Source organism: Lipotes vexillifer, unplaced genomic scaffold (assembly GCF_000442215.2).
Source record: "Lipotes vexillifer unplaced genomic scaffold, Lipotes_vexillifer_v1.1 scaffold253, whole genome shotgun sequence".
In the NCBI taxonomy this organism is placed as follows: domain Eukaryota; kingdom Metazoa; phylum Chordata; class Mammalia; order Artiodactyla; family Lipotidae; genus Lipotes; species Lipotes vexillifer.
This window is the reverse complement of record NW_006780322.1, coordinates 601,330-615,696: the sequence shown is the minus strand read 5'-3', so window position 1 is coordinate 615,696 and position 14,367 is coordinate 601,330. Positions and strand designations below refer to the sequence as shown.

General features: G+C 43.6%; 1 protein-coding gene across 1 annotated transcript in view; it reads right to left on the bottom strand.

The window, feature by feature from the left end:
• SFXN5 (sideroflexin 5) overlaps window positions 1–14,367 on the bottom strand; it is a 116,040-nt gene that overhangs the window by 63,838 nt on the left and 37,835 nt on the right. The window contains exons 4-5 of the mRNA XM_007453426.1: window positions 9,897–9,951; window positions 7,670–7,695 (exon numbers count right to left, since the gene is read on the bottom strand). Coding sequence (XP_007453488.1) covers window positions 7,670–7,695; window positions 9,897–9,951 — 81 coding nt within the window. The remainder of the gene's footprint in view (window positions 1–7,669; window positions 7,696–9,896; window positions 9,952–14,367) is intronic.

Below are 14,367 nucleotides of genomic sequence, written 5' to 3'. Positions count from 1 at the left end.
AGCAGGAAAAACGAAGAAAGGAGGGAAGGAAGGAAGGAAGGGAGGGAGGGAAGGAGGGAGGGAGGGGATCCTTATGTAGGCAAACTGCTAAGTGTAATTAAGCTATTTGTAGATAAATAAGTGTATTTTTACTTATAAAACATATCTATCTAAAAACAAATTTTTAGTGATGATTCATATCTTTGCAAATGCCTAGAAAAAAGCCTGAAAGTTCACACCAGACTTCTCACAGAGGTTACTTCTGGGAATAGATTTGGAGTTGAGGGTCGTCAGAGGAACTTTACTTTTTTTTTTTTTTTTTTGCATTATTTGAATTCTGAGCTGAGAGAACATATTCATGTATTACTTGTATAACTTTAAAAATATTCTTGGTGATATTTTTGAATCCCAAAGAACATATTCATGTATTACTTGTATAATTTTATAAAATACATGGAGAAGGTTTTTTTTAATCCTAAGGATATTTCTGCACTCCAAAGATAAAGAGAAAAAATACCAAAAGCTCCCAAAGGGAGTGGGGGAGGTTTACCAATAAAGAAAAAGAGAATCAGGCCAACTATTGTTCATGTATAAGAGGGAAAAAACGTCCTTTCAGATATGGAAGGACTCAGAAAGTATTGCCCACACACTCAACATTACTCAAAGAAGTACTCTAGCAAAACATAGAGAACACACACACACACACACACACACACACACACACACACGAAAAGCCTAAAAAATTGTGAAGTTTAATATAGGTGTTAAGCAAGGATTCAAAAAACTGATGAGATTCCAGATTATTTCCAAAATCTTGACAGGTGTGTACGGGTGAAATGGTAGAGTAGAGAGTAGGGTAAAACGGTATGCTAAAAGTCTCTTCCTTTATGGGTAGGGTTGGGGAGGTCCTATTTACTATTCAGTTATTGATATTGATAAGGTAGATACAGCGAAATCTCTCCATAAAATATTATGGGAGGGGCTTCCCAGGTGGCGCAGTGGTTGAGAGTCCGCCTGCCGATGCAGGGGACACGGGTTCGTGCCCCTGTCTGGGAAGATCCCACATGCCGCGGAGCGGCTAGGCCCATGAGCCATGGCCGCTGAGCCTGCGTGTCCGGAGCCTGTGCTCCACAACGGGCGAGGCCACAACAGTGAGAGGCCCGCGTACCGCAAAACAATAGCAACAACAACAACAACAAAATATATATATATATATATAATAGGAGAATGGTAATTAGAGAGAATTAGGATGCTCCCCTTCCAAACCACTTAAGAAATCAAAAGGACCGATGAAAATTACCACTCTAGTACAAATCAGGAAAATAAATGGAAACAATAACAAACTTGATAAGAAAACCAACAAACAAGCTACTTGATGGCTGGGATAAGTGCTCACAATAACCAGTGGCAGAATAAATATGAATGAGTTCCATTAATTATTAAAGTTAAAGACAGAGTTTCTCAAACTGGGTAAAAAAAAGTAGTAGAATGCAGCTCAGTTTTGTCTAAGAGTGACATATACACAGAAATCAAATATCACTGATATAAATGTGTAGGCAATAGTTTACAAGGCAAATAAAATGGGAATAGAAATATTAATATGAGATGAAGTAGAATTCAAGACAGCATTCAATGAAACAGGATATTTCGTGTGTGTGTGTGTGTGTGTGTGTGTGTGTGTGTGTGTGTGTGTGAAAGAAGGAAAGTGAGAGAGGTGGGAAGGTGGAGATTATAACATCAAGAAGATAAAAATGTCATGAACACACCAAACCCCACTGCACTGAAATACATACAGCAAAAAGTATAAGAAATGCAAGGAAATTAAATGCACACAATTACAGTGGGGAAAACATAATACTTTCTCAGAATATTTCAGAACAATGTAGAAGTTTCAGGGAAACTACAAAAGGATAGTGATGAGAATGATATTCCCTGTACATGTTGATATATATTTAAAATATATGTATAAAATGAAACATTGCAAGCATACAGAGAAGTCTAGAGGATACTACAATGAATATCCACATACTGCCAAATCTTATCATTTTGTCAAATGTTTGTGAAAATTTTATCTTTTTAAAAGATGAAACATAACAGATACAAATGAAGCACCTCCTGCTCTGCTAGATTCCATTGCCTTGTCTCTCTCTCCAGAGGTAAGTAGTATCATGAATCTGTTGCTAACTGTTCCCATGAATGTTTTTATGGATCCTTGAAAAATATACCCCTAAATATATATATATATATATATATATATATATATATAATATTGCTTTGCATATTAAAACATTATATAAATGACATCAGACAGTATTATTACTCTGCTACTGTTTTTTCATTCATTGTTTTTGAGATTTATCAATATTGATAAATGTAGCCCTGTCCTTTATTTTCTTTCCTGTGTTAAGTATTCCATTGCATGACTAAATCATGAATATTTATCCATTCTCTTGATGGACATTTCAGTGGTTTCCTTTCTTTTTGCTATTATAAACAGTGCTGCAAATATTTTCTTTTCATATTTAATGTGTTTTGTGTATGAGGTGAAATCTAACTTTATTTTTTTTTAACATAGGTAGCACCATTTGTTAGATGGTCCATCCTCCTCCACTGATTTGTCAAATATCAAGCTTCCATATGGGTATGGGCATGTTTCCAGACTTTCTATTCTGTTGCAATGATCTATTTGCTTATCTCCAAACCAAAACCAAACTGTCTTATACTACTTAGTAGGGTGACTCTCCTCTTACCACCTCATTCTTTTCTTTTTTTTTTTGGCTGAGTTGGGTTTCCGTTGCAGTGCGCGGGCTTCTCATTGTGGTGGCTTCTCTTATTGCGGAGCACAGGCTGGAGGCGCGTAGGCTCAGTAGTTGTGGGGCGTGGGCTTCAGAGCGCAGGCTCAGTAGTTGTGGCACATGGGCTTAGCTGCTCCGTGGCATGTGGGATCTTCCCGGAGCAGGGATCGAACCCACTTCCCCTGCACTGGCAGGCGGATTCTTAATCACTGTGCCACCAGGGAAGTCCCACCACCTCATTCTTGAAAATTGTCTTGGCTGTTCTTGGCCCTTAGCTTGTTCATCTAATTTTTAGTATCAACTTGTCAAGTTCCATGAAAAATCCTGCTGAGATTTTGATTGGAATTTTATTGAATATAATTAAATATAATTTGAAGAAAATAGGTATCTTCATGATAACGAATATTCCCACCCAAGGTGATATATTTCTCCATTTATTTAGATCTCCAACGTCCTTCAATAAAGTTTTATAAGTTTTTCCATAAAGATCTTGCACATCCTTTCTTGAATTTATTTTTGGTAACTTGTCATTCTAAGTGCTATTATAAATGCTTTCTTTTTTAAAAAAATATCATGTTCTAGGGCTTCCCTGGTGGCGCAGTGGTTGAGAGTCCGCCTGCCAATGCAGGGGACACGGGTTCGAGCCCTGGTCTGGGAAGATCCCACATACCGCGGAGCAGCTAGGCCCGTGAGCCACAGCTACTGAGCCTGCGCATCTGGAGCTTGTGCTCCGCAACAAGAGAGGCCGCGACAGTGAGAGGCCCGCGCACCGCGATGAAGAGTGGCCCCCACTTGCTGAAACTGGAGAAAGCCCTCGCACATAAACGAAGACCCAACACAGCCAAAAATAAATTAATTAATTAATTAAAAAAATATATCATGTTCTAGATGTTTGTTATAGGTTTATAGGCATACAGCAATTATTTTGTATACTTGTCTTACATCCAGAAATCTTATAAAATAGTAGTTCCAATAGTTTGCCTATTCTCATGAAAAATTTTGTTTCTTCCTTTCCAATCCTAATACTGGTCATTTATTTTTTCATGTCTTATTGTACTTGTTAGTCTCCTAGGAAAATGCTGGATAGAAGCATTACTATCAGGCATTCTTACCATGTCCCAGACATTAAGATTTTACCTTTATCTGATTCATCTTTAAGAATGGTTCTTGCTATGGGGTTGGGTTTTTTGTTTTTTTTTCTGACAGATACTGTATTAAGTTAATGAAGCTCCTTTTAGACCTAACTAACCTTCTCTTTTTAAAAAAATTATAAATGGAGTTATGTTTTATCAAATGATTTTTCTGTATCTACTGAGATCATCATGTTTCTCCTTCAATCTGTTAATGTGATGAACTATATTAATACATTCTCTATTACCATTCTTGGTAAATCTTTTTTTTTTTTTGCAGTACGCAGGCCTCTCACTGTTGTGGCCTCTCCCGTTGCGGAGCACAGGCTCCGGACGCACAGGCTCAGCGGCCATAGCTCACGGGCCCAGCCGCTCCGTGGCATGTGGGATCTTCCCAGACCAGGGCACGAACCCACATCCCCTGCATCGGCAGGCGGACTCTCAACCACTGCGCCACCAGGGAAGCCCCTTGGTAAATCCTTTTTGATATATTTTAATACAGTGCTGGATTCAACTTGCTATTATTTCATTTAGACTATGTGTAATTTCGTAAGTGATATTGGCCTATAATTTTTCTTTCTCATACTAACTTCTTTGGTATTGGTCTCAAAGTGCCTCATAAATGAATTGTGGAATATTTCCTCTTTTTTATTCTCTTTAAAGAGTTTTGTAAAGATTGAGTTTGGCTATTCCTTTGAGTGTAGTCACCTGAAAGATCATGGGAGCCTAGTGGTAATTTCTGATTTGTTTGTTACTTCTTTGGTGCATATATTTTAAGCAACTGATCTAATTTCTTTCTATTTACAGGTCTTTTCAAATTCTATATTTCCTCTTGCTAGGCAGTTTTTGGTAACCTGTACTTTCTCAGAAATGTATCCATATTTTCCTAAGTCTTCAAATTTCCTGCCCCAGATTGTTCAATGCATTTTGATCTTTTAAACTTCTATTATATCTGTAATTATTATACTGTTTAGTCCTAGTATTTTTTATTTGTATCTTCTCTCTTTTTTCTTGCCCAGTATTGCCAGAAATGTCTATTTAATTAGTCCTTACATAGAAGCTAGGAAGTTACCCTCAAGATAGATCTCCAACCATATCAAAACACATGCACAAGACTATCTATTCTTGCATTATTCATACTGGCAAAATAATGGAAATAGTCTAAATGTCCATATGTAGGAAAATAGTTGAATAAATTATGGTACTCCTATGTAGTATACTACTACGCAGCTATTTAAAAAAAAAAAAAGAATGAGGAAGATCGCTATAAACTGATACACTGTGATTTCCAGGATGTGTCATTAAGCAAAAAAAAACATTGCGCAAAAGGGTTATATAATATGGTAACTTTTATAGAAAAAAGAAAGGGAAATGTATTTGTATTTGCTTATTTTTACAAAAAGAAATAGGAAGGATAAAATTATTTACTTAGAGAGGATGGGTGGGAAGGAGGTAGAAGGGGTAGAGAGGGAAATGGGACTTTTATTATGCCTTTTTTATATAGCTTTTGACTTTTGAACTATGTTGATATAAATCAATATAAATGTTGATATAAATCAATAAGAATGGGGAAACATCTGAAATTCAGTGGCAACAGAAATGAATAAACCTAACTGTATATCAAATAAATAACATATACACACAGAAGAAAATAATTAATTCAAATAACTTTTTTTTTAATTCAAATAACTTTCGAACGCAATCCTCTGACTATATACTCTCAGTAGGATCTATTCAACAGACAAAAAGAACTTCAAAGAAATCTCAAGCTTTACTTAATACATTTGGCGGGGGGCGGGGGGATTAATACATGTTTGAGTGGCATTAATGTAGCAATTCTGAAACTCTCTTATTTGTATTTATAAGATTTAGTAACTGAATAAATACATTGTTATTGTATTCTCATTCAGGGAGAAGGAAGATGTAGATATGGACTGGAAGGAGGGGAAGAACTCTGAGATGTTGGATTGGAATTAGAGGTATTAGTATGTAGTCATGATTTTTAAAAAGTTGTATGTCCTTGCTCTGTCTGCTAAGAGGGTCTAGAAACAATGACACACCAGTAACAATGAGCACACCTAACTATGCAGATTTTGGTTCCTAAATACCATTCCCCTCTAAAAGGAACCAGGGCTCTTTGGAGAAATGGGGCAGAGAAACTACAAGATGAGTTTGGAATATCCATACTTTGTGCCAGAAAGTACTGAAGTACATACTCATAGCATAAAAAAGACATGTCAAATGGACACTGAAATTGCTTTAAAAGGTTTCTATTGGTCAAATTTGGCACAATTTGTATATAAAAATGAATAATGAAAAAGTAAATTACTATCCACTGAATACAAAATATATACAAGACCATACTGATAGTTTTAAAAAACAAGAAAATGGGAGGCAGAAGGGAAGACCCTTATTTACAGGAGGCTGCCAATTAATAAACATAGAATGAATGATATTTATGAAATATATAGGAAACTTTCAGACTAGGTAAATATCCTGTTCCCAATCAGTTTTTCACTTAGTGGTTTTAACATCTGTTGGTCATTCTTGTCTGTTTCCTGCTTTAGGCTAAGATGAAAAAAAGTTACTATAAACATTTATATATAGATCTTTGTGTGGACATATGTATTCACTTCTCTTGAAGTAAATACCTAAATGTAGGATTGCTGGCTCACATTGAAGGTGTATGTTTATAAGAAACTGCAATACCATTTTCCACATACACCTGCCCTGATCCCAATCCCAATTCTAGGATCACATCCCACATTTAGTTGTTATCTCTTTAGCCTCCTCAGTACAATGCAAGAGAAATGAGGATGTGTGTAGGTGTGTGTGTGTGTGTGTGTGCGCGCGCACGCGTGTGTGTATCTCTATATATATCCTCTAAAAGACTTGTACAATCATGTTCAAAGCATGTTGTTGTAAACTCCAAACTGGCAACAATCCAAATGTCTACCAACAGTAGGATGAATAAAGAAATTTCTATATAGTTACAGCAGTGGAATATTACACAGCCATGAAAAAGAACAAGCTAATACTACATATAACAGTAAGTCTCATAAACAATTGGGTGAAAGAAGCCAAGTCCCCCAAAATTACATTTATATAAGTGATTCCATTTATATAAAGTTCAATAACAGGCAAAATGAGAATATAATGAAGGAAGGAGTCAGAAAAGTGGTTCCCTGTGAGGTTAGTGACTGAGAGGGGTACATAAGAGGTATCTGAGATGCTGGTAATGCACTATATCTTTATCTAAGTGATATTTACTTAGATGAGCTCACTTTGTGAAAACTTATCAAGCTGTACATTTATGACAAATGCACCCTTTCTACACATTTGTTTTACTCCAATATAAAAAGATTAACAGTAAGCTTAATCCTGATTTCAAAACAGAACAAAAATAATGCTGAATTTTCCAGTTTTCAGAAGGCACCCTTACTTTCCAACTTCCCAAGCTTTCTGGGAAAACTTCCCTGTAATCAAACCAGCATGTCCTAATTAACGACAATACTTGGAATGGGAAATATACAGGGACTCAGGCACCTTGAGGCCCTGTTGGGTGTACATTGACACACATTCTATGGAAAGAGGTCTGACAATACACATCAAGAGAATTAAAAAGAAATATATGATATTTTCTCCAGTGAGTCCCCTCCAGGAATTCATCCTAAATCAACAACTCAAATATTTATGAACAGCGATGTAAAGTTATACATTAAAAAATTTTTTTAGAAAAGAAAACCCTTTGAAGGTAATACTTACAATTGGCGTCCCGAAAGGAATGTAACCTGTGAGAAGACAGAGAGAAGAGTCGGGTTTTATAATCCCACCTGACTCTGCCCCACCTGCCTTTCAACTGGGAGGCCAGAGAGACTTCTGGCCTTGGCCTTGACAGTGGCCCCAGGGAGAGGGCTCAGGTCAGTTAAGCGGGAGGCACCTCTAGCCCCAGACATTTTCCCAGCCCAGCCCTCCCCAAGACAGAGGGCTCCCCTGTGTCCCCCAACCTCCTTGTCTCTGTTCCCCTCAGTCCTCACTCGCCCCCAAAGCCAGGGGCCCATTCCTGAAGGAGGCGCCCGTGGCTAGGGCGCCGCCACTCTGCACTTGGTGGTCTTTCCACGATTTCCTCCGGGAGCCACGAAGCCCCGCCAACCTCACCACAATGTCTCTGGAGGCCCTGGGACGTCCTCCTCCTTCCCTCAGCCTGTCTTTCTAAAACACACCCTTACTTTCCCAGCTTCATGACCATTTCTGGAAAGGGCATTCCCTACCCACCTGAGATGTGTGCCTCTAAGTGCCAGAGCTCTTTGAATCTCTAAGGCCCTGGCTGGACATCTCAGCAGAGCAGGAAAGGGCTGGCATGAAGTGCAGCTGGGCCCTGGCCATCTCCCCACAGCTCAGGGCCCCCAGACTATGGCAAGGCCCCCTCCCCCAGCCTCACTGCTGTAGGTGGGCATTCTCCTGTCCCAGCCACTAACTTACAGCAGCCAGTCAGCTGGTAGCCCAGCAGCAGGGAACCACACTTGCACGGGTTACGTCTAGAGCAAAGGTTGGTGTCCTGCATGTGCATATATTTGTACACATGAGCTGCCACTCTCCTACCTGCACCCTTCCAGGGAGAGGCCCAAAGACTGATCAGAGAATCGCAGAATAAGCCAGTCTCAGGGGGACAGCCTGCTAGGGCCCCACGCAGGCACTGGGGAGGACCTACAGCCGCAGCTACAAGAGCCTTCACCGCCTTGAAGTTCCTCACAGCAAAGCAAGGGTCACCGGGCACTAACTGCCCGTTTGCACAATGACATCACGTGCTTGTCTGTTCTCTCAGCCCCATGAGTTCAGGCTCTCTGAGGGTGGGGACCCTGACTAACCTCCTGGACTGAGAACACCCACTGGTAGGGACCCTTCCTCCAGCTGCCTGAGGGCTTCCCAAGGCAGCAGCCACCAACCCTCCCACCCGCCCTGTGACTCAGGGGTGGGGGGTACACTCCGTCGCACTGAGAAACGGTATGGAGGAGGCATACGCACGCTGGTGTGAGTCTGACCTTCGCTGTGTGACTCTGGACAAGGCCCTTAGCCTCTCAGAACCGTAGGCAGGACAACCACGCCAGCCCCAGCCAGTGTAAGGGCAAGTGCTTTCTAGGCCATTAAGCTCTACATAACAGAGCTGTCCCTCTAGTGACCACAGGGCAGGGACTTCCTGAGGGCAGGGATCTTTTTTTTTTTTTTTTCTTTTTTTCTTGCGTTATGCGGGCCTCTCACTGTCGTGGCCTCTCCCATTTGCGGAGCACAGGCTCCGGACGCGCAGGCTCAGTGGCCATGGCTCACGGGCCCAGCCGCTCCGCGGCATGTGGGATCTTCCCGAAACGGGGCACGAACCCGCGTCTCCTGCATCGGCAGGCGGACTCTCAAGCACTGCGCCACCAGGGAAGCCCAGGGCAGGGATCTTATACCCATTCTTCCATTACCCTCTCTACCCACTGGTCTCCACAGAACAGGAATCCGCCTCCCTGTGTGTGTAGTGGTACAAATGTAGTGCATACATTCAGAAGGGCAGGCTAAATGTAGGATCAGAGACAAGGCAGTTAGTCTGGGGGTTAACTGCATGAAAAGGCTGAGTAGGGAGCAGGGCTTGGAAGGAAGGCACTCAGTGTGCACAGGTAAGAGAGGAGTGGCTCATGGAAGGCAGGCTTGCCCTAGGCTGCTGCTGAGTGAGTGGGGTGTAACCTGGCATTGGGGGCACCAGATTCACCTGTGGAGGCCTCAACTCTACCCCAACTGCTCAGGCAGAAAAGGCAGATAGGCACATTTTAAAAGCTCCATAGGCTGGCCAGTCCTGTACAGTTGAGCCAAAGTGACCATGCAGGTGCCAGTGTGGTTGTATGTGTAACAGGCTCTGTATGTCCCTCAGGCCAAGAGCATCTGGACACTCCTGGAGCTGTGACCATTGTAATCGGCCCAGGCTAGGCAGAACCAGAGGTTCCCAAGGGCTTACCTGACATTCTAAAGGGCATGAAGATCTTCTCGTTGGTGTCCGGGTGTAGAATAGCCTGGCAAGAGCCGGGAACAGAGCACAGGGTGACAGCTGGGGAGGGAGATGGGACATGGGAGGGGGAGGGGAAGACAGCTCCCCCAGGAAGACTTAGGTGGCCAATGGCTGTATCCCACCTTGCCTTGTGGCCAGTCAATCCTTCCCACCACTCGGGGCAAGAGAAAACCAAACATGGACCATAAACAGAGCTTCTCCTCCTAACTAGTGCTCAAAGCTGAATGCAGCACAGAGCCGACCATGTCTACCTTGCAGGCCCTCTGTCCCCCATGCCACGCACACAACAGGCCCACAATAAGGGTTTTGTGGAAGGAGCCCATGGGGAAGGAGGTCAGGGGGGCCCAGGGAAAGGCAGCTGACCTGAGCTCTAGTCTTCAGAAATTCAGACCCTGGTGCTGGGGAAGAAAGAAGTGGGGTCGGGCCAGGGCAGGGCAGGGTCTCTGAGAACAGCAGAAGGGAAGGAAAAGAAGAGACCTCTGGGACAACATCAAGTGTACAAACATTCACATTATAGGAGTCGCAGAAGGGAAAGAGAGAGAGAAAGGAAAAGAAAAGAAAAAACAAAGATTAAAAGCACATATCAGCTTAAGGTCTCAAAGCCACATTTTCTAACCAAGAGATCCAGCTCCAAAGGCCTTAAGAGGCTCAGGTTGTCCTGGTTGCCCCAGGTCTGGCAGCTACCCTGGGCTGGGGGCGGGGTGGCATCAGCGGGTAGGTAGGAAGGCCAGAGATCCCAGAACAGCAGAGCTGGGGGATCTCACACAGATTATTTAAACCAAGGGTTCTCAATTCTGGCTGTGCTGTAAAATTACTTGAAGAATTCTTCCAGCATTTTCCTAACGCTCCCTAGTTCATTTTAAGGTGTGGCCAGGTAAGAAGCCCTGATTTAAATGAAGATACTTCAGCTGTCTCCCAGAATCACTAGAGGCAGCACAGCATAATTTTTCAGAGCTACACAGACTGCCTGGATCCCTGGATTTGCCACTTCTACCTCTGAGCCTCAATTTCCTCATCTGTAAAATGGGGTTAATAGCTGTGCTCTAACATTGTTGAAGAGGCATACGAAAAGTGCCTGGAGCAGTGCTGAGCACATAGTAGGTACTTTACAAGTGCTAAATCTTGTACATACTATTATTCCTATTTTTGTTATTGTTATAAGAAGGTTGTGTGCTTTCAAATGAATGAGGAGGTTGTCTCTTCCAGCACAGCACGGGGTTGGGCTGGAGAACAATTTGTCAATTCCTTCAAGTGATAAAAATACTGCATTTCATTGATTCTAAGACATCGTTGATCCTAAGACATACTATTATGTGCCACTAAGAAAGAAAACTATGGGGCTTCCCTGGTGGCACAGTGGTTAAGAATCTGATGGCCAATGCAGGAGACACGGGTTTGAGCCCTGGTCCCGGAAGATCCCACACGCTGTGGAGCAACTAAGCCCGTGTGCCACAACTACTGAGCCCGCGAGCCACAACTACTGAGCCCGCGTGCCATAACTACTGAAGCCTGTGTGCCTAGAGCCCGTGCTCCCCAACAAGAGAAGCCACCGCCATGAGAAGCCCCCGCACTGCAACAAAAGAGTAGCACCCACTCGCCGCAACTGGAGAAAAGCCCGCATGCAGCAACGAAAACCCAATGAAGCCATAAATTAATTAATTAATTAATTTTTTTTTTTTTTTTTAAAAAGGGCTTCCCTAGTGGCGCAGTGGTTGGGAGTCCGCCTGCCGATGCAGGCGACACGGGTTCGTGCCCCGGTCCAGGAAGATCCCACATGCCGCGGAGCGGCTGGGTCCGTGAGCCATGGCCGCTGAGCCTGCGCGTCCGGAGCCTGTGCTCCGCAACGGGAGAGGCCACAACAGTGAGAGGCCCGCGTACCACAAAAAAATAATAATAATAAAATTTAAAAAATAATAAAGTAAGCTGCAGAATGCTACTGGGTAGCAATAATAGAGTTATAAAATTGATATACAGATCTTCTTCAACTTACGGTGGGGTTATGTGCCAATAAACCCATTGAAGTTGAAATTATTTAACATTCTGAAAGTACCAAACGTCATAGCTTAGCCTGGCCCACCTTACATGTGCGCGGAACACATTAGCCTACAGTTGGGCAGTCATCTAACACAGAGGCTACTTTATAATATAGTACTGAATATCTCATGTAATTCATTGAATACTGTACTGAAAGTGAAAAACAGACTGGTCGTGTGGGTGCACAATGGTTCTAAGTGTATGGGTGGTTTCCCTCTCGATCTCGTGGCTGACTGGTAAATGCGGCTCGCTGCCTCCCCAGCATCACGAGAGTATCAGACCACGTAACACTAGCCAGGAAAAGATCAAAATTCACAATTCAAAGTACAGTTTCTACTGAATGCATATCGTTTTCAGACCGTCATAAAGTCTATAAATTGTAAGTTGAGCCATCATAAGTCAAGGACCATCTGTATTAAAGTTTATGCATTTTACTAACAGCAGTCCCTTAAGCCTAATTCACAGCCTAATCACTCTGATTTTAGATACATTTCAAACATATTTGATTGTCTGCTATTCCAGACCCAGAAAGATTAGAGGCAGTAGATTTTTTTCTTAATTATATTTGAGGAACAGAGGGGACTAAAGAAAGAAAAACCAAATGTAGAATCACTGTTAGCCAAAGACAGTTATGTGAGAGCATAACAGCAGAGAGGTAAAAAAAATGATAAAAGGTTGATCTTTCTTTGCTCAGAAAGTGCCTTCTGCAGTGCATCCCACCACGTCCCAGCATCATCCCAGGTGCGACCCCAGGCCCTGGACACAGACTCCTAACACCCCACGCTCTCCACACCAAATCAGAATCTCCTGGGTCCGGGTCCCCTCACCTTGTACAATGATAGCCCAGCTCCTCAGAGCAGGGGCTTGCCTTTGCGTGCCAGCCCCCACCATCTCCTAGAGCCATGCACACAGCAAATCTAAAGCTATTTGTGTTTTTAAAAAACTCAAGATCTCTTCATACTATTCTTATAAATAAAGAAAAAAAATCCCCATGATTCTGATGAACAGCCTGGGCTGAAAACACTGATCTAAGACATTAAAGAACAGTGTAAAGAGCAGGTGTTAGGACCAGGCAGCCTGCATTCCAATCACTTACTGGATGTGTGGCCCTGGGCAAATTACTTGGCCTCCATGCCTCAGTTTCTCCATTAGTACAATGGGGTGCTGTAAGGGCAGGGCGGGGACTATGCTTGGTGCTCCTGGCAGCTGGCATTTCACTTCGGGCACACAGCTAAGTCTATGCGTTCCACCCTCCCCCACAGTCAGATGGCCTCACATGGCCGGGTTCTAGCTAATGGCCTGTGGGTGGAAGTGGAGTTCACCACTTCCAGCCTTGGCCCCAAAGCCTCCCACAGAGGATCCAGAGGAGGACAATGAGGCCCTAGAAGACAGTAAAGCCATGAGGTAAAAGGAGCCTGGCCCCTGGACAACGGCATGTGCCAAGTTCCTGAGCTGCACTGGACTCTGACATGAGTGAGAAACAGACCTTACTGTATAAGCCCCTGAAATCCAGGGGTTGTTTGTTACAGCACTTGGCTTATACTGACTGATACAGAGGTTCACTGAAACACGCATAGCTGAAATACTTGGCCCCTAGATCATGCTCCATAAATGCCTAACATAGAGGGGAAGTCAGTCAAATTAGCAGTATTTTTTTTTTTTTTTTGCGGTACGCGGGCTTCTCACTGCTGTGGCCTCTCCCGTTGCGGAGCACAGGCTCCAGACGCACAGGCTCAGCAGCCATAGCTCACGGGCCCAGCCGCTCCGCGGCACGTGGGATCTTCCCGGACCAGGCACGAACCCGTGTCCCCTGCATCGTCAGGCGGACTCTCAACCACTACGCCACTGGGGAAGCCCGAGCAGTACTTTTTAAAAGGACTTAATTATTTTTCAAAATAACTTCATCTCTACTGTCTTATTCTTACAACATGCCTGTGAGGTGGGTAGACTACTTTCAGACAAGGCAACTCATCTCAGAGAGACTAAGTGACTCAGCCATGGTTCCAGGGGCCTTGTGGCAGGATGGAGATGGGCACCCAAGCCTCCTTGCCTCCAGACTTGTGTCCCCCCTGTTCTCCAGGGGCCCTCTGGAGCACACCGATGTCTGGTCTGGCCAGGGTGACAGCCAGGCCTGAGGCACGAGAAGAGGAAGAAGTTTGGCTAACGCCATCTGAGGTCCCAGAACCTCCCTTTGCAGCCGGGCAGCAGACGCTCCTCCCCAGCACCTGTTCCTCCCCTCCCGCCCAAGTCCAGCCAAGCAGCCCTTGTAATCCATAGCTGCATCTGTGTCCCTCAGGTTCAAGGGCTGCCTTCTCCACCCCCACCCAGAGAGCAGTGATGGAGACTCAGGCAGCACCGGCTCAGCAGCAAAGGCAGAAGTTCAGCA